We start from the raw sequence: 19,002 nt of genomic DNA on the forward strand, positions 1-19,002 counted from the left end.
AAGAATATACTGAAACAGTGTACGGCTGTTCACAATATGAAGTAACACGAACATGAAACACAATTGAATTCACAATACTGTTATCCATCTCATACTGTGAAAGGGCAGAATCCTAGCGAATATTACCTGAAAATGTTGTACAGGAATTTAAGAGTCAGGTTCAACAGTGTTGCTCAAATACAGCACGAGGGATCAAATATACCCATACTTCCAGTACTTAGTTTAAAAATCATGTCAAGGTCGAGCCCTATTGTGAATAGGCAAATGTTACTGACCATAGCAGGATTAGGTGGTACTAGGCAAATTAATGCTTTAATTGTAAAGGGCCTAGCGAAACCTGTAATGCTGGGAACAAACTTCTAATCAGGTTCAGAATAGTTTTGGATTTTGAAGGGTGGATGATCATGTCAGCCGATCATACACAAACATTTGAAGACCACCGAAAATGGGCAAATATCGGAAAAATTTGTATTTTTGATTAGTAACTGTAAGCCAACTGCCGCTTTGAATGCTCATTATAATTCCATAAAGAATTTAACAGCGTCCGAAATGGACACAGTAAAAGCAGTACAAGAAATCAAAATATTTGATTCAAATTTAAAAGAATAATTTTCCTCCATGTTAATGAAAAATCGTCATACCTTTTCAGATAAACCATGTCTAAACAAACTGTATCAAGCGAAGCTTGAGGTGAAACCCGGTGAACAATTTCATCGTAAATCATAACCGATCCCAGCCAAACACTTGATAGAGGCTGAAGAATACCTTAACCTCATGCTAGATTGGAATGTAATCACTAGATCACCCAGTCCGTATGCAAATCCTATTTTGTGTGTCAGAAAAAAAGATGAGTCAGTAATTTGTGTTTAGACGCACACCTTATCAACCGCATTACCATAAGGTAGAGGTGGGTTGCAGAGTATCATTCTGCTACATTGTAACTGATACACACCTGTATCAAGTACCGCAAACGATTACACTATTCAAGTATCAAGTACTTTAGTATCAGTTTATAATTCACCTAGAACTACACCACGGCCAATGTGCGCAGAACCAGATCGCAGATGACGGTCACTTGGGCGGAGCTTGTGAAAGGGGAGGGAGCGGCATGACGAATAAGGGATAAAGAAGGGAAAGAATGTAAGGGTGGAAGCGCAGGGGAAGGCGTTGAAGGAGAGGCGCAGAGCGAAATTGTTACGAGTCATTTTGTTTATTGTCCCATATCAAAGTACGCTCAGTGCGCAGTGCGTGCTTCTTGCGAAGACTGAAGACTCAGATTACGAAAGGCGTGAAAAGAGAACACCGGTAACTTTTTTCGACTACGAAAAATGTAGGATGAGAAAATTGATACCTTTTTACGAAGAACGTGGAAAGAGAAAACTGATAACCTTTTTACGCTGGTGATGACGGCACGGAGGATGTGTAAACTGTAACGAGAATGCTGATACCTTGTTGCTTCCTGAGACCGCTACTGCTGTAGCTGATACAGAAGTATCAGCTACTTGTCACCAGTACATTAGTGTATCAGTAACTGGTTGGAACAGATACAGAAAATTGCTGTAACAACCCACCTCTACCATAAGGGACCACAAAAGTCCACATGCCACTAGCGACATTTTACATCTGTACCAAGGAGTAAAATTTTTAACTACACTTTATTTGTCCGCAGGATATTGGAAAATTTTTTGCATAACGATTTGAAGTACACCGTGTTCTTTAAAAATTACCAATATATATTTCAGGTTATGCCATTCGGCTTATGCAATGCGGTAGTCGAATTTACTTGTTGTCTAGACGCCATGTAGGTACTGAAATGTAAATCGTTTGCATGAGCGTCTGTAGACAATATTTTAATTACATCGTTATCATATCACAAACATCTAGAACACATGCATATTATGCTTTTCAAATTAAGATGCCAAAATGACAGTGAAATTAAAGAAATCAGTAGCTATTTTGTAGACTTGAATTGCTGTTTTTAGGTCATGTGTTGATGCCTTTTGGTATAAAAACAGCACTCGAAAAATTACTTTTAATTACCAATTTTTCAATTCTGGAAAGCGTTAAGACTGTTGAGGGCTTTCTTAGCAGTAGTTGGATTTTACAGAAACTATAGCAATGGAATAGCTGGGTTTGACGTTACCATTATTTGACTTACTAAAGAAAGACAGACAGTGGAAATGGGGTTTACAGGAACAAGATGCTTTTGAAAATTTAAAGTCTGTATTTTTAAGAGAACATGTGATCCACTGTCCAGTACAAGGTCACAAGTTATTACACACAGATGCCTCAGCATATGCTCTAGGTACCTAACTAGCTCAAGTGGACGATGGTGGAATTGAGAAAACAGTCCATGGCAGCCGGACTCTTGATAATGCTGAGAGAAATTACACCGCAACACTTGCAATTATGTGGTCATCACAAAAATGTAGAGATTTGTTACTAGGTGAACGAAAAAACTGCCAACGGACCACCTAAACTTATTGTGGGAGTGATCTATCTTTTTGTAATTGTTGGATATTTTCTCCAAATTCATGCAACTGTTCCCTTTAGTTAGTGCTACTGGTCACAGTGCATTTATTACGTAAATTAAATGAATTTGTGAATGAAATAGGAGTCCCGGCTATGATCATTTCTGACAAGGGGACACAATTCACAAGGAATATCTGGGAAAAAGGTATACGGAAATTAAAAATCATACCCTGGACGGCATCCATTAGACTTCCTCAAAGCTACCCCAGGGAGAGACATGAGAAACCTAGGTAATATATTGTGCGCGCTTTGCCGTAACAACCAACGGAGTTGGCATAATAGAATACCGCTCATAGAATGTGTGATTAATAACACTGTGCATAGTGTCACTGGTAAGACACCTTATGAGATTCTAACCAGAAAAAGGTTGGAAGTAATCCCGATGACACTATTTCCCAAGCTTGATCAGAACATGACAGACCAGGGCCAACAGGAACTATTAGAGATATTAGAAGAGATTTCACAATTCGTAAAAGCAAGATTATTGGTTTCGGCAGAACTAAGAAAAAAAGTAAAAAAAAAAAAAATACAAAGATTGCTAAGTTTGTTATCAGGGATTTAGTATTAAAACACACTAATCCAGTTAATAAGTTTTGGGAATTCATTAAAAACAAGTTATTTCTATTTTATGACGGGCCTTATAAAGTCACTGCAATAATTATTAGAGAAAATTGTTACCAATTGACCGACAGTAATAGCAACAGAGGTCGTAACGAATCAACGTGAACGTAATCTATGGAATTAGATATAAGCACGAGGATCTAATTAGGAATATTTTTTTGATGAATGTTAGTTAGAACTAAAATCTCTTCATTTTAGACTACGTGCCAGCATTACTTGTTTAATGATATTTAGGATTTCTATACACCAGAGAGCAAGGGAGATGAAGGGGCTGAGTACGAATCAGTTAGAGATGAATAGATCATTTATTTGGTTTGGGAATAGTACTATTTTTTTCTTTGTTAACAGTAATTCTAACTCAGTCATAAAGTTTATTGAATCCGTACATTAAAATTGCTAGGAGTTATGTGTAGATTATGTTGTAATTCGTTTTGCGAGTAGAAACAGATAATTGGAAGAAAACAATTTTTTTATTTTATTTATCCTATTAGCTATGTCATTGAGTTAAAAATATTGTGACGAACTTCATATTAAAATTGTAAGGGGGTAGTTTAGAATCAAACAATAAAAACACAAGTTGATACCAAATGTAACTCGGGTGGGGGGTTTGACACCATATAACAGCAGATAGGGGATCTTTCGGTAAATATGTAGTTTAGCAGTATTTGGGAGAAATAAAATGTTAAAAATCCGAAAATACTTTTATTATATGCTCTTTAACTTCCTATTTTCATTAAACCCGGCAGAGATAAGAAATTCCAAGTACTTTAGGAGATATCAAATTTTTTAATTTTCATAGTTGGATGATATTTGTTAAAAAAAATTTAAAAATTCTGAAAATACTTTTATTCTATTCTCTTTAACTTCCTCTTTTCATTAAACCCAGCGGAGATAAAAAATTCCAAATACTTTAGGAGATATAAAAATTTTAATTTTCGTCACAATACCTGTGCATTCATGCGGCGTTCAACATTGTTTCTTGTTTACGAGTATGAATTTTTTTATTTCGCGACGTAGGTGAACGACTACATCATTTTCTACTAATGGCAAAGGAATTGTACCCGCCTCTAACTTAGTTGAGTTTTTAACGTTTCAAATTTTAATGTTTTATTTGTTGTTTGGATATTGTTGTGCAAGTAATAAATAAAAAAAATTACGTGAGTTCCTACTGTTTATTCTTTGTCCCGGTTTGTTTGGTCAGGTTAGTTACATTATAAATACTTTAAAACTAAATAACCATTAAAATTAATTAACATTATTTTTAATGTCCGCTTAGTTTGAAAGTATTTATAATGTAACTGACCTGACCTAATTGACCATTTTAATTAATTAGGCATTCACGAATACACGGCAAAATGAAAAATGCAGAGGTCGAATGATAGCACAGGTCTTGTATTGCAAAATAAGAACGCAATATCTCCTAAAGTATTTGGAATTTCTTATCTCCGCCGGGTTTAATGAAAAGAGGAAGTTAAAGAACATATAATAAAAGTATTTTCGGATTTTTAACATTTTTTTCGCAAATACCGCTAAACTACATATTTACCTATCTTTCTTTGGGGGACAAACGACATAATTCACAACCAAAAAGAATTAAATCATTATTATGGTAAGGCTGCGAGAGGATTTACTACATTTAGACTTACGTTAGGGATCGTTTAGTTTCCTTCCTCTACAGGAAGTTCAGGTTTTACTACTTACTACTTGTAAATGTTCATATAAAAGAATCAATATAAATAACTTAAACTTAATTGTATAAAAATAAACATTTAATTTAATATAGATAATGATTTACAATACATAACAGCATTTAAGTTAAAGTTTCAGAAACATTTATGTCAGCATTTATTACGTTAAGATGTCAGCATTTATTACGTTAAGATGTCAGCATTTATTACGTTATCGTTTACGGGACCAGTTGTAATTAAGGGAGTACCAGAACTTTAGTAAAATGGACATTGCTAAAGTACAACCATCAGGAGTGGGATACTTGATAGCATTTTGTATTATAATAAACTTGCATATTTGCACAGTTGTATGCTTTCACACTTTTACTTGTGCACACTTCCATGCTTGCGCACACTTGTGTACTTGTGCAGTTGCATACTTGCACTTGTAATACGCGTGGCGGTCACGCACTCGTCGTAGTTGAAAGGGCCGACCGTGAGTGTTGTCTCACTTGTTCCCACTTGCTCCGCAGCAATAGAGCTGTCCCTGAAGGACTCCCAGCAGTCTCCCAAGACGCAGAGCAGCCTGTACCCGTCGGCCAACCTGAGCGTGGGCGCCTCGTCCGTCTCCGTGTCGGAGCCCAGGAAGGTGCGCGCGCTCTACGACTTCGAAGCAGCCGAAGACAACGAGCTCACTTTCAGCGCTGGAGAAATTTGTGAGTGGATCAATTTTTTTGCATAGCAAATGCTTTGCAAAGTTTCTTGGTGAAAGAATAAAACTGCTAATGTACAGGGTGGCCACTCACCGGGAAAACCGGGATTTATCAGAGAAATCACGTTGATCGGGAATTATCAGGGAAATGTCAGGGAATTTTTTTAATAACCGGGAATTTTTTGTGTCATGTATATTTCCGTGCGTGTTTTGGCAGTGGCCCTTTGAACGTCCATAAGTTCTTTTCTTAAGTTGCGCTGAACCGTGCCGAGTAGCATCAAGCCAACGCCGCGCTGAAATGTGCCGATTAGCGCTACGCTGCCCGGACCGTGCCGAGCAGTGCTAGCTGTAGCTGCCATCGCTCGTCGCCATATTGAGGATGTTTTCCAGTTTTGACAGTTATATTGCAGCCAGTTTTCGTATCTCTCAATAACGAACGTGAGAATGGCGTTTGCCAGAAAATGTTCTGTGTTAGTCACTGCCAATTTCAAGTTAAAAATGCTGTTTGTGACAAAGCTAGGACTATTTGCGTAATTGTAATGAGTGTCTTTTCGTGGTGTTTAATTTTGCGGGTCCAATAATCACTGTTAATTTGTATTAAAATGAGCTCATATTCAAAGTGTTCATTTGTGCGAGAATGGCTGCTCGATGGTCAATTTAAGGAATGGCTTCAAAAAGATTGTGGAAACCCGTTTTCAGCACAGTGCAGTATCTGTAAAAGTTTATTTTCTTTGAGCGATATGGGAAAAACAGCAGTTAGAAGCCACATGAAGGGGAAAAACATCAAGCGGCAGTAGCAGCACTTTCAAATGGTACTTCGCTGAAGGTTTTTTTCAGTCAGAACAAATTGTTACAAACAAGTGAAGTTTCTGACATAAGCACGCCTTCGACATCTACAGTTGAAGAAACTGTAAGTAATCCTGCACAAGTTCACATTATGCATGAAACAACCAAAGAGTTACGTGGCTTGAATCAATGTCTTTTAAATGACGACACCACTCGGGTCGAAATTATTTGGTGTGCCTCAACAGTTACGTCGCACAACTCTTTGCACAGTGACGAAAAAAATGTGTCATTATTTAAGATAATGTTTCCAGACTCATTTATTTTCCGAGGCACATTAAACTTGAAACACTCCCATTCATTTCCTACTTTTCCTATCATCGTCCTATCCTTAACAGAATCACACAGATTGGAATAATTTAAATAGCAAACATGTATAAAAGTTATAGTTAAAATAATCTCTTCGTTAAAGTAATAAACATATTTGAATTAATGAGTGCAAATAAAAGTAAATTTATCAATTAAATTGTAGATTTCATTTCACTCCTTCTTTGTATCCATACAAAATAGTGATAATTCAATAAAAATGATTCAATTTTATTCATAAAAGTATGCAATCATTTCATCAATGTTTGGTTATAACGTCTCGTTAAACTATCGTCCGTAAACCGAATTTACAGACAATCAATATTTTTATTATTTAATGTGACAAACTGAGACAGCTTGCTTGTAGATAATTATTTTTAAATGTAGCATATTTTGGCAAAATGAGTATTGTGCTGTTAAAAATAATGAGAAAACAAAAATCAATAGACTATTCACACAAAACACAAATTCTATATATTCATGCCATGTAACTATTAGTGGAGATCAGTAGTTTTGATGTTAGTTCAGAGATCATAACTTTTGTTATATCCATCATGTATCTATCACGTCTACATCATTTCTGATTGTATATTGGGTCTGTGGTACTTGAGGCAGAACATTAAATTGGATGAGAATATATTATTAAGCACGTTTGAAAGAATTATTTCCAGTATTAAATGAAAGAAAGACACATCGTTGGCTGTATGACGGGGTTAAGTTAACCAGGGTGGCGACCAACCGGGAAAACCGGGAAAAGTCGGGGAATTTTCCCAGCAGGGAAAAGTCATGGAAAAGTCACGAAATTTTTCAAATAGTCAGGGAAAAAATTAAATCTTGTCTAAAGTTCCTGCTGCAGCATTTTACAGCTTAATATTATTCATAGTCTTTGTTAATTGTATGTAGCGAATTATTAACTGAAATTCTGAATACTATAATTTATACGAAGTTTGACATTTTAATGAAGCCATTTTTGATGTCGCGTTCCATGAAAAACTCTTTGCTGTGTTTGCGTTGCTGATAACAACTGGGGCGCGCGCGCAAGCATTGTATTGCCACCATAGTCATGGTACGTGTACCAAATTATTCTATGCTTACTAGTTTTATAGCTCATAGTACACCGAGATGACTGAGATAGTTTTATTTTTGTTTCTCGTATTATTGGCAACTGTGGTACAAGTACGTACATGAATGTTTTGGGATGAAAATGTGTGTCCTTTTTTTTTGTTCCCAGTCGTGTAGTGCTTCTCTACGTTTTACTTTTGAGATGTACTATTTATTTTATTTTGCTGTCCTCTTTGTGTAAATGTTTTGAATAGTGGCGTGTACAGGTTTTCAGTATTACCGTACATACTCGTGTATAGCGCGCCCTTTTTTCCCCTCAAGTGAAGGGAAAAAATCAAGAATGCGCGCTATACACGAAAAAAAAAGTTCTGTACTTGAAACTTTGTTACTGACTATTTAGTTGAAAAATGGTAAGTTAAATACTAATTAGTGAGCATTTATCTCTTGCTAATAATCTGGAATTTAGGCTGGGGCTTATAGAAAATTATCAAGTGTCCTTTTCCATTAAAAGTCTTCAGTTCTAATTATTGCACATTTAAATGTTTGCATTAATTCACAGAGAGTTCCTAAGTACGATAAATACGAAACTGCATATATATATATATATATATATATATATATATATATATATATATATATATATATAACTACATTACCAGCACTCGAAAAAACACCTTCACTAGCAACTTCAAGTACTGGTATGCCAAGGTACTTCAAAACAACAGTTTTAAGTGTCGCAAATCGTGTCATTGTTTCTCCACCACAAACATGGATCTTGAGATATATGCACCACAGGTTCATTTAAGTAGACATCTAAATGTTGATTGAATAGATTTGCAGAAGTTTCAGATGTGTTTTGTGTTTGTGAAGCCAGCAAACTGAATTCTTCCCAAATAGAATCAGGAGTTTCTGATAGAGATTCTTTGGGAGCTGAAACAGTACAAATCAAACAAATGAATACACCTAGTAATAATAATAGGGCCTACTTCTTCCTATGGCCTATATGTTTGTCTCCGAAATTAATGCCACATCTATCCCGTACACGACTAAACATTGTTCTAACTCGTAGGATTTTGAACGGACGCCGTTTGCATTAAAATTTAGAATTTGCAGTGTCTTCCCCATGTCTACAGCCATTTATTGGAGAATTCTTGCAAGGGCTTCCAACAAAATGGTCTGGCGGTGCATTGTTGTCTCCGCGGCGCGGACGCGAACGTGAAAAGGCTCGAGGGACTGCACTAGATTCCAATAATCGCATAGTCGGAGCATTTCCGCGAGTTCCCCCAGGCCTGACAGTGAAGAAGTTGCGTGTGCGTCTGTACGAGTCTCCGCTCTTTGCTGACTTGTTTCGACTCGCGCCTGCACGATTTCCTCGGCAGTGCGGCGCGGTGCACTGGGCCCAGCGACAGCGGAAGCGAAGGTCGCCTCGGTGCGCGCACGAGCTACCTGTCTGGCGCCGGCGGGCGAGGCCGCGTCATCACCGCGTGGCGCCACTGTGTCCGGACGAACGGTAGACGAGGGTTGTCGCGGGGGCCGCGGGGGGGGGGGGGGGGGGAGTGATCAGGTGTCAGCGCGGGCGCTCGCGGAGCTACACGGGCTGCCTCTGGGCTGCCTGCTCGGCCTCGGCGCGCTCCTGGCCTCTGCCCTGCGCACTGCCTCCACGCCGCGGTGTGCCCTGTCGGCGCCTCCTCCGGAGCCTGACACTCGCTCCTGGGATGCGCCCCAGAGCACCTGATACACTGCGGGGTTTCCCTACAATTGCCTGTTGTGTGCCCGAACACACCACAGCGCTTGCACAGGGAAATGTCTTCCGCTCGGTTTACATACCTCTCGACTTTAACGCCATTTGTATAATACAAGTGCGTGACTGAGTAGATGTCTCGCGCGCTCGGTGCGACATTTACGATGAACGAGGGAGAAAGCTCGTAGTAGATCTGGCCTGTTGACCTGTCGGTAAGTTTGGCACTCAGCTGCTTAATGAAAGTAACTTCAAAACCGAGTGAAGTTAATTCCTCCTTAATGGCATCTACAGGCGTATACTTGCTGAGGCCTCTGATTACCACCTTTTCTCCCTTTTCGCAGGGCTGGGAGAAAGTGTGGTGCGGTACTCCGTTCGCATTAAGCCAGGCCACCCCCTTGTCCTGGTCTGACTTGGTGTCGAAAGTGATTTTAACCTCTTGTTTTTTTGTTAGGCTCATTCTATTCTTTACACCGATTTGAGCAAATACAGGGCCTATTTTACTGACGACCTGCGAATTTCTGATGATAAACGGGACCCGTTTATATTTTGGGGCTTCTGCGCCTTGAAGGTTGTTTGTTGTGCTCGCGCGCGGTGCACTGTTGCGCCTATTGCTGCGGCTTTTGACTGTAGTGAATTCATCCTCGCGGTCCGAGTCTGAATCGATTGGGATCTGGGTCCCTGAAGGCTTTTTTGCTATTGTGACATCCGAGTCACTATCGTCTCGCGCGTTTTGTGGCCGCGCTACAGTCCATTTCCTCACCCTCCTCCATCCCTGAAGGTTGGCACCCTGCTTTGAAAAAAGCAGGGACCACCGTTCCTGACTCGTGCGCGGTGTCTCGCGTCGCAATTACAGGTCGCAGTTTCGCACCTACCTGCCCGACCTAACACCCTAAACACTGGCCACTGACCTGAGTTCCCGTGTTCGGAAACCAGGCTAGGCTAAGAGTAGGACGTCCTACCCCAACCAGTGCTCGGTTAAGAATGGCGGCGCTGTGATGTCGATTTTTTTTTTTTTTCCTAACCTAACTAAAAACTAAGTGTGTTTGGGAGGGGTCCGGGTTAGGGAGGGACCTAAGTGCGTCTCAGGCCGAAGCCTATCACGCCTTATTCATGCTGGGAATAGCCATGCAGGGAGAGGGTCACATGCATCGTGTGCTAGGAGGGGATTGGCCAGCCATGGCAGCGATTGTTCCCATGACTAACTCCCCTCACTCTTATCTCTAGTCTAAGCTACTAGTTAAGTTGGGCCCAGGTAAAACCTGCATAGACACAGGGAAAACCCTGGGCACTTTCATGCGGGATGCAAGTTTGCATGCATTAGTGTAGGAGAGTACAGGAGACAGAGGATGGTCTGGATGAAGAGTTGGCCAGAGTAGAAAGAGTCTACCATGCGGGGGTTAGGCACTTGGACTCTAGGTCCGCCTTGATTTTTGATTTTGTTCAGGACTGGAATTCGCTGGCCAGGGACGCAGGCGCCCCTGGCGGTGAGGGTAACACGAACCACTCACATCCGCTCCAGACAGCAGCACCTATAACTAAAAGAGAGAAAATTAAACATCCTACAGACTAGACTATTTTTAGTAAATGCATGTTGCGCGGGCTAACATGCCTTAACGTGTGGTGTAACGCATGTGTGGGCATTAAATATTTTATTTACGTTAAGTATCCGCGAGCTGAGACATGAGAAACTATAGCTTCAGGTCGCCTGTCGCCTGTCAATGGCTGTCGGCACTTAGAGAAATTAGTTCGTCCGTCATTGCTTAACCCATTATCACAGCATCTACGCATCCAGAGCTACGAATAATTAATTTAAACAGTGTATCCGCGAGTTGGCGCTTCAGGAATCACTCAGGAAGAGGGCACAGCTCATATCGCCTGTGGCCAGTAAGGGCAGTCGGTCGGTTAGAGAAACTACCCAATTCCTTCATCGCGAGCCCTTTAACCCCATCTTCTACGCTTAATTGTCTACGAGTTTGTGTGCGTGTAGCATTAACTGTAAATGTGTTACCAAGCATAACTAGAACTACTTTTTTTTTATACATATATTATGTAACATAATATAGGCTAATATTATTATACTTACGTCTATTCACTAGTTATAGTGGAAGAACTGTCGGCGTATGGGTTTAAGGCGAATGGTGAAGGAGCATTCGTATTTAATTTTTATTAAGTGAGGTTTTATATGCAGCCTGCTTGGTTATTTAGTATTTATAAGTTAAATAATTATTTTTGAAGTATTACTCGCGTAGGAAATTTTCCGTGTAGACAGGGCTGGGTTCCGCGCGCGTGAACCTGTGCGTGACGTGATTGGCCAGCGGGCCGGCCAATCTCAGAGCTGCTAGGGCGGCCTGTGCGCCAGTATTGAAATAGGCATTTTGTATTTGCGATAAAATTCCGGGTCGCGATCTCCGAGAGAGGAAATATACATATTTGCGCTCAAGTGACTCTTATCATAGAATTTCTGTGCAGTCCTGACATAATAATCTTTCAAGAGTTCGAGTTTAAGCTCCCTGTGCATAGCCCTGACGGGGCAGTACACAGGCGCATCTGTCGCGATACGAATGCTCTTTTTCTGTATTCTCTGCAACTTTATTAAATGGCTCTCAGCCGCAGTTGCCCACACTGGTGCTGCATATGTTATGATGGGCTTAATGAGCGCGTTATATATTATTAAGCCATTTTTAACAGAGCTCCCGAGTCGTCTGCTCATGACTGGCTAGAGTGTCATGAGTCTTGCGAAAGCTGCCTTTCTTTTGGATTCTATGTGATCACGCCATAGTAGTTTTCTATCCATGTATACTCCTAGATATTTAACTACGTTTTTATGCGGTATTATTGCATCAAAGAGTGTGAGGCGTGGTCTATTTTCTAAGTCCGGTAGATGTTTGCGCGTGAACACTGTGGCTTCTGACTTTGTCGGATTTACTTTAATTCGCCATTTTGTGCACCAGTTTTCAAACAGATTTAATGCAGTTTGCAACCTTTCGGCAGCCAAATTTAAGTTCCTAGACCTACTAAACAGAACTGTGTCATCACCATATAGTCCTAATTGGACATATCTATGTTCAGGTCTAGGCATGTCGTAAATGAAAATATTGAATAATACAGGTCCTAAGATACTGCCTTGCGGGACTCCTGCTTTGATTTGTTTTACGTCTGACTGAGCCCCTTCAGTCGTGACTCTAAATGATCTACCGCTTAAATACGAGGCTAGTAGTTTTATATAACAGTCGGGAAAGCCTGTTTGATAAAGTTTATATATTAATCCTGCATGAAATACTTTGTCAAATGCTTTTTCGACATCTATAAATGTTGCTATACTGAATTGTTTCCAAGTGAATGTATCAACTATTTGTTCAGTCATTCGCACTAGTTGATGTGTTGTGGAATGCTCGCTACGGAAACCAAATTGCTCATCAGGTAATACATTATTATTTTTAATGTGGGTGTTGAGTCTCTGAAGAATAATATACTCAGCCACCTTTGATAATATATTTAATAAACTAATAGGTCTATAATTTTGTGGGAGAGTTTTATCTTTACCAGGTTTTTGAAAAACAATTACGTTCGCTTCTTTCCATTGCGAAGGGAAGTATTGTAAATGAAATATAGCATTTATTAGGGCTGCCAGATACTCAATAATTTCTTCTGGCAGCTGCTTAAGTACAATTGCCTGGATGCCATCATTTCCAGGGGCCTTACGAGGTTTCATGCGCTTAATGGCTTGTTTAACTTCCTGCGACTGAGTTAAATAAGGCTCTGTGGTTAGGGGTTGATTTAATTTTAATCTAATTTCCCTATAGATTTCGGCAGTAAATCGCGGGTCGCAGGGCTCAAGATTCGGGGTGAAAGCTTGTTCGAGTGTATACACGAATGCTTGAGCTTTATCTATCGGGGTGGGGGTCTGCAGCGGAGGAATTTTTTCTATTTTGTTGAGAAACCGCTTTGTCATATTCCAGGTGCTATTATCTTGTACCTGGAGTTTCGAAACTTTGTCGTCCCATTGGCTACTCCTCCATAGAGTAATTTCCTCGGAAATTACTCTTTGTAGTTCATTAATGCGCCGTTTTGTATCTCGTTGTCGACGCCTGCTAAACTCGCGCCTTAGTCTATTTTTCTGAGAAATTAAGTTGCGAATATACGCCGGCAGTTCTTCCTGCTTAAAATTAACCTCCATTTCTGGAATGCACGAGTTCATTGCAAGCTGTATTTGTTCTGTAAGTTCAATTACTGCTGAATCTATATTTTCTTTAGTTTCAAAGTTGGCAGCATCGGCCGCTGGTAAATTATCAATTAGTCTGGTCTGAAAACCTCTCCAGTCTACTTTTTTATAGTCTCTGACTGTTCTCGGCGGATTGATGTCAGTATCCGCGTCATCGAATATTAAGTGAACTGGGAAGTGATCAGACGACATTTCGTGAACGACTTTGAGTTCGAAACCCGTGTGAACTCGCTTGTTTAGTACTATATCTAATATGTCTGGGGTTTGCCTTATTGCTCCACTATCATGTGTTGGCTCTGAGGGAGCATATATTTGATAATTTTTATTTGACTCGTGCCTTCGCAACACGAAACCATTGGCCGTGTTGCGTCGGCAGTTCCAGTCGCTATGCTTAGCATTAATATCTCCAACTGCTAGAAACGAAGGAGCTGATTGATATAAGACATCTAAGTCTAATTCTGTTAGTGTCCTGCCCGGTTTTGCATACATAGAAATTAGTATTATGTTTTGATTATTTATTTTTAACTTTATGGCTACTGCTTCCAGTTCATTAAATACAGGTAATTGAAATTCTAAGTGCTGAATGCTTCTGTGGACCACTAAGGCAACCCCCCCACCTTTAGTATCGCGGTCGCGCCTATATTTAAAATAGTTTAATATCGTGAGGCGATCGCCTGGTTTTAAATGAGTTTCATTGATGGCCGCGACTTTAATATTGTTTTTAATCAAGTGGTCTGTAAACTCTATTATTTTATTTTTAATTCCTCGTGCGTTCCAGTAAAGGATGGTGCTTAGTCTATTGTCGCCGGGGTTGAAGTCAACGACAGGGCCTAAATTACAATTGTTGGCCATTGAAGCTGGCCGCTAGGGTGGTCACGAAGCCCATGGTGGCTTGTACTTTGTCCTGAAGGGACATGGCCGGGTTGCACCAGATGGCCATCAGTTGGCACATCGGCTCTAGGACCTGGGCCAGGTTCGGATCCTGGGCGAAGGTTTTAGATTGCTGGACAACCTTCAGGAATTCACTACGGCCAGGGGTTGGCTTGTTTACGGGGCTGGGCTGCAGTGGAACAGTTGGCTGCACTGCTGGTGCCTGCTCCACCTGCATGTCTGTGGCTGCGGGCGCTGCCCGCGCGATTGGCTGCTCTGGAGCCTTGGGAGGGGGGGGAGGGGGCCTTGTCGCGGGCTGTTCCTGCCGCGGGGCCGGCTGTTCCACTGGGGGCTTTCTCCCCTTACCATTCTTGTGCCCCGTTAGGTTCTTCTTCGGGGGTCTTTGTGGTTGGGGCTGGCCTCTAGGCCTCCACGGGTTGGCAACGACTGGATACTCAGTTTCATACCTGTCGGCCAAAACTGTGTACTGATTGTACTGTTGCGGGGCGGGGTAGCTGGGTGCTCTCCACGCCTGTCTGGGGGGCTGGGGCTGGTACCCAGAGGGGCCCGCGTGTTGCGGGGGAGGGGGGACTGGAGCTGCGGCTGCAGCTCTCCTATTGTCGCGCATTGCGCGTTTTGATTGCAGCTCGCGTTCCTTCCTTTCTTGCTGCGGGAGGTGACGCCAGTTTTCTCTCTTAAAGGCCATGCAGCCTCTATAGTTTGCAGAGTGCGGGCCATCGCATTGCGCGCACTTCATTTGTTTTCTGTCCCCTCCCTGGGGGCACACCTCAGTTTTGTGGCCCTGGCTACACCAGCGACACACAGGGGAGGCTCTGCAGCCTTTGCCAGGGTGGCCAAATCGCTGACAGTTCCCACATTGTAGTGGGCCCTTAGGGTGTCTGTAGTCCTCAACTCTGATGTTGAGGCCACCGAAAGTCTTGATGGCGTAGACCTTGTCTGTGTTGATGGCCTTCGGGAGTTCAACCACTAATTTATTTATTGGTTGCCTGGTCTGCCTATTGGTCAGGAACCAAAAGTTTTGTACTGGGAGTCCCATTCTCTGGAACTCCCCCTGAATGAAAACCTTGTCCATGCTGCTGTGGACGCGGCAGAAAACGAATTTATTCGAGACCTCGTCCCGCTGTAGTAGCACGGAGTGCTGCACTCCGGCCACTTCTAGGGCCTTCACTGCCCTGTGGTATTCTGCCACTGTGGCGGTGTGTACCATGAGTGCCCCCTACTTATGCACGACCACTTTTCTAGCAGGGCTGCATCTAATGCAGCTTTTATGACCGGGTAACTATGTGCCTGGTCGACAAAAACAAACAGGGGTTTAACCTGCATCTTTTTGGGTGCCTGAGGGGCTGGTTCTGCTGAGGCAGGGCTCGAACCTGCACTCGTGCTGGGGGCCGGCAGGCTCGCCGGGTCTTGAGTCCGGCGTGCCGGGGTTTTGCGTGCGCGCGCGCCCTGCTTGTTGTAGGCCGGGTTCGTAAGAGGGGGGCGAATCCTGCCTGTTTCCCCTGTAAGCCGTCGTCACTAGACATCTCTGCCTCATCTTCACTGGGCAGAGGCACATTCATGTGCTCCTGTTCTGCATTGGTACACTCATGGTCAGGCATCCTGCAGCAGCACTTCTCACCCACTGACCAACAAAACCCGGACTAGTCCGGGTTTGCGGCTAGGCTGTAGGGGCAGCTACTCCCCGGGCGATTAGTGCGCTCACTCTATTTGCTAACACCTGTACCGCCTGCGCACTCTGGGTGCACAGGCTACCTTTCAAATAAATTCACTGGGTAGCACTGAAAAGTGCTACACACAGCTTAAGTAGCGGATCTCCTCTTCACGCGTCCGTCCTCGGCCAAGGCTCTCCCCTCTTTTCGCTGTGATGTCCACTGCCTGCCGGCCTTATATACCCCTCCTGAGGGCCAGGGCGTGACGTAGGAAGGGCCGAGGGTTCCAAGAATCACGGGCGCTTCCAGGAATTCCAGCCGGCCTACGTGACTTGGACGGACCTCGAGTTGGTTGTGGAGGGGAAGGCGGGAGGAGGCGGCTGGGCAGGCGGAGGTGGGTGAGGAGGGGGAGGCTGCGCGCGCACTCGGCTGGCCTGGCGAGAGAGGGGTAGGCGAGGGGTGGCGGCCGGTAGGAGTGTGCGCGCGCACCCAGCTGGTTGGCATGGCAACCAAGGACGCGGCGTGGTTGCCCTGGCAACGGCGACGCGGTGGTGGCCGGACGGTGACAGCTGTCGCGGCCGTCAGTGGTGGCGGTGCGCACACGTGTTTAGGAAGGAAGGGGCTGACGGCTTCGTGATTATAGACGTGCGCGGCACGTCGCACGTCAACCTCGCAGTAGTAAACACTACGGGGCTCGGATCGCTTTAGTGGTCAGACACATTTTACCAGGCTCTCAACAAATAAACTAATTTAAAATTTAAGAACTAAATCGTGATTGTAAAATGGCCGCCATGGTTATTTGCGAATTTATGGAGAAATAAAAGCAGTTAAAATCTTATGTAGTTTCCAAGAGACATTATTACATCACCAATCATCGCAGGTTTACAAAATTTCAACATATTCAGTAACCAGTCAGTTTTTTCAAATTTGTTAGTATTAACAATCTGGACCATATCTAGTCGGTGAGGTCTGTATTGTTACAGACTATCTGTATTCTGGTATTTGGATTTTGAAGCTACTTAATGATTCGCTTTCAATGTCTATTAAAATATACTTAATGCTAATTGCAGGAATATTTCTACTCGATTTCAAAATTATAATTCCTGAACATTTGTAGCGGACACATTTCAATGTAACACTTACTGATTTTCGAGTTGTGTTGAGGTTTCACATGCCACTTCGTGTACACGAGATGGCCCCTGCTCTGGTAACAATGAGTCATCACAACCGGTGCCGTCTGTACGAGCGTCTTCACAAGTTATCCTGACATATGTTCTTAAATATTAATTCAAGTGAATTCTTAAAATCCTACACACCTTATCTTAAGTGTCGTAAGTGAATCGTTATATTTTGTAAATCCATATAATATAGGAGCCAACATGGCGCGAAGCGATGGACGCAATACGAATAATATTTTTTTTTACCAACCACTACATCAGTAAATATTTGTGGTTTCCATTCGCTATGAATTCAAGCATGTAACATGTGTACTGCTTCTTCAATTCGGCCACAGTTAAATGGGAGGCTCTGAATCACTGAAAACTCCTCAACAAAATCAGCGATGAATCACAGGCATTACAACAAACAGTTGTCACAAGTCAAGTAGCCAATGAGCAGGTGACATTTTTCGAGTCCGTAAAGGATTGTTGAGACTATCCTACAGGTCAATGGCAACGCGCCCTTACGCGCATGAGTAGAGTGTAAAGGCGTAAGCCTGAGACACATGTAGGTCCTCATCTAACCGCGCACACTTAGATTTAACTCAGGATAGGGTGAAAAATGTTTACTAATTTTGCAGTCCTAACAGTCACCAACGAAATGCCAGCAAAATAAATAAATAAGCTCATGAATATTGTTCGTGAATGAAGGCGAAGCTGATACTTTGGAAACGTTACCAGCAGATATTAAATAATGTTTAACTATTATTTACATAGCTTACTTCTTAAAACTGCATTCATGTAAACTGATTTTGTGTGAGACTATGTTGAGTGTTTTCTGCTACACTTATTTTTCTGAAATAAGTCTATTGTGGCTTAATAAACTTGTTAACATTGATGCCTGTCATAAAAAAATTCAAACGTAATTATACGGATACATGTTGAGTATAGTTTATGAATGGTTCACGCATTGCTGGAAAAAGACATGTTTACAATTTTACACATCTTTTTGTTGTCGCATCGCGTCCATCGCGTTGTACATACGCAACTCAGAAAAATAAATGTATGGTAAAAAAAGCTATAATAAATATATCTCTTATCTTTTTTTATTCTTTTTTCTAAGCGCTCTAATGGCTTTTGATAGTTTTGTTATTTTGTGTACTCTGCTTGGTGGAGGTTTCTTCGGCATTTTATTCCTGAATAAATCTCACGCTCACAACAAAAAACATGTAGCTAAATCATAGTGCTAAATAATAACACAGAATAACCATTCAATTATACGCCGAGCTAGACCAAACATGTTCTCTTATCTACTGAAAATGAGTACGTTGACCTTCATATCAGTTTCCCGCGAAATCCCTTCTCCCCTTCGTAAACAGCAGACAGCTGTGGCAGGGTGGGAACGAGAGAAAGCACTGGCTGCAAAAAGTTGGGGAAACTGTCGCAAGGTGTCACTACTGTCCAGCGCGCTCCATAATTCCTCGTATCCGAGCTTGCACGCTGCTCAAATTTCTACAGCTACGTTTTTACTTTAGGTCCAACTGCAATAAGCTAAAGACTAAAACAAAGTCAATCATTCAGTCGACATATATGTAGGCG

General features: G+C 42.1%; 1 protein-coding gene across 3 annotated transcripts in view; it reads left to right on the forward strand.

Moving 5' to 3' along the window:
- LOC134537933 (signal transducing adapter molecule 1) overlaps nucleotides 1-19,002 on the forward strand; it is a 165,821-nt gene that overhangs the window by 33,486 nt on the left and 113,333 nt on the right. For all 3 annotated transcript variants that reach the window (XM_063378909.1, XM_063378910.1, XM_063378911.1), the window contains one exon: nucleotides 5,354-5,536. In XM_063378909.1, the coding sequence (XP_063234979.1) occupies nucleotides 5,354-5,536 (183 nt within the window). The remainder of the gene's footprint in view (nucleotides 1-5,353; nucleotides 5,537-19,002) is intronic.

This window comes from Bacillus rossius, chromosome 12 (genome assembly GCF_032445375.1).
Source record: "Bacillus rossius redtenbacheri isolate Brsri chromosome 12, Brsri_v3, whole genome shotgun sequence".
Lineage (NCBI taxonomy): Eukaryota > Metazoa > Arthropoda > Insecta > Phasmatodea > Bacillidae > Bacillus > Bacillus rossius.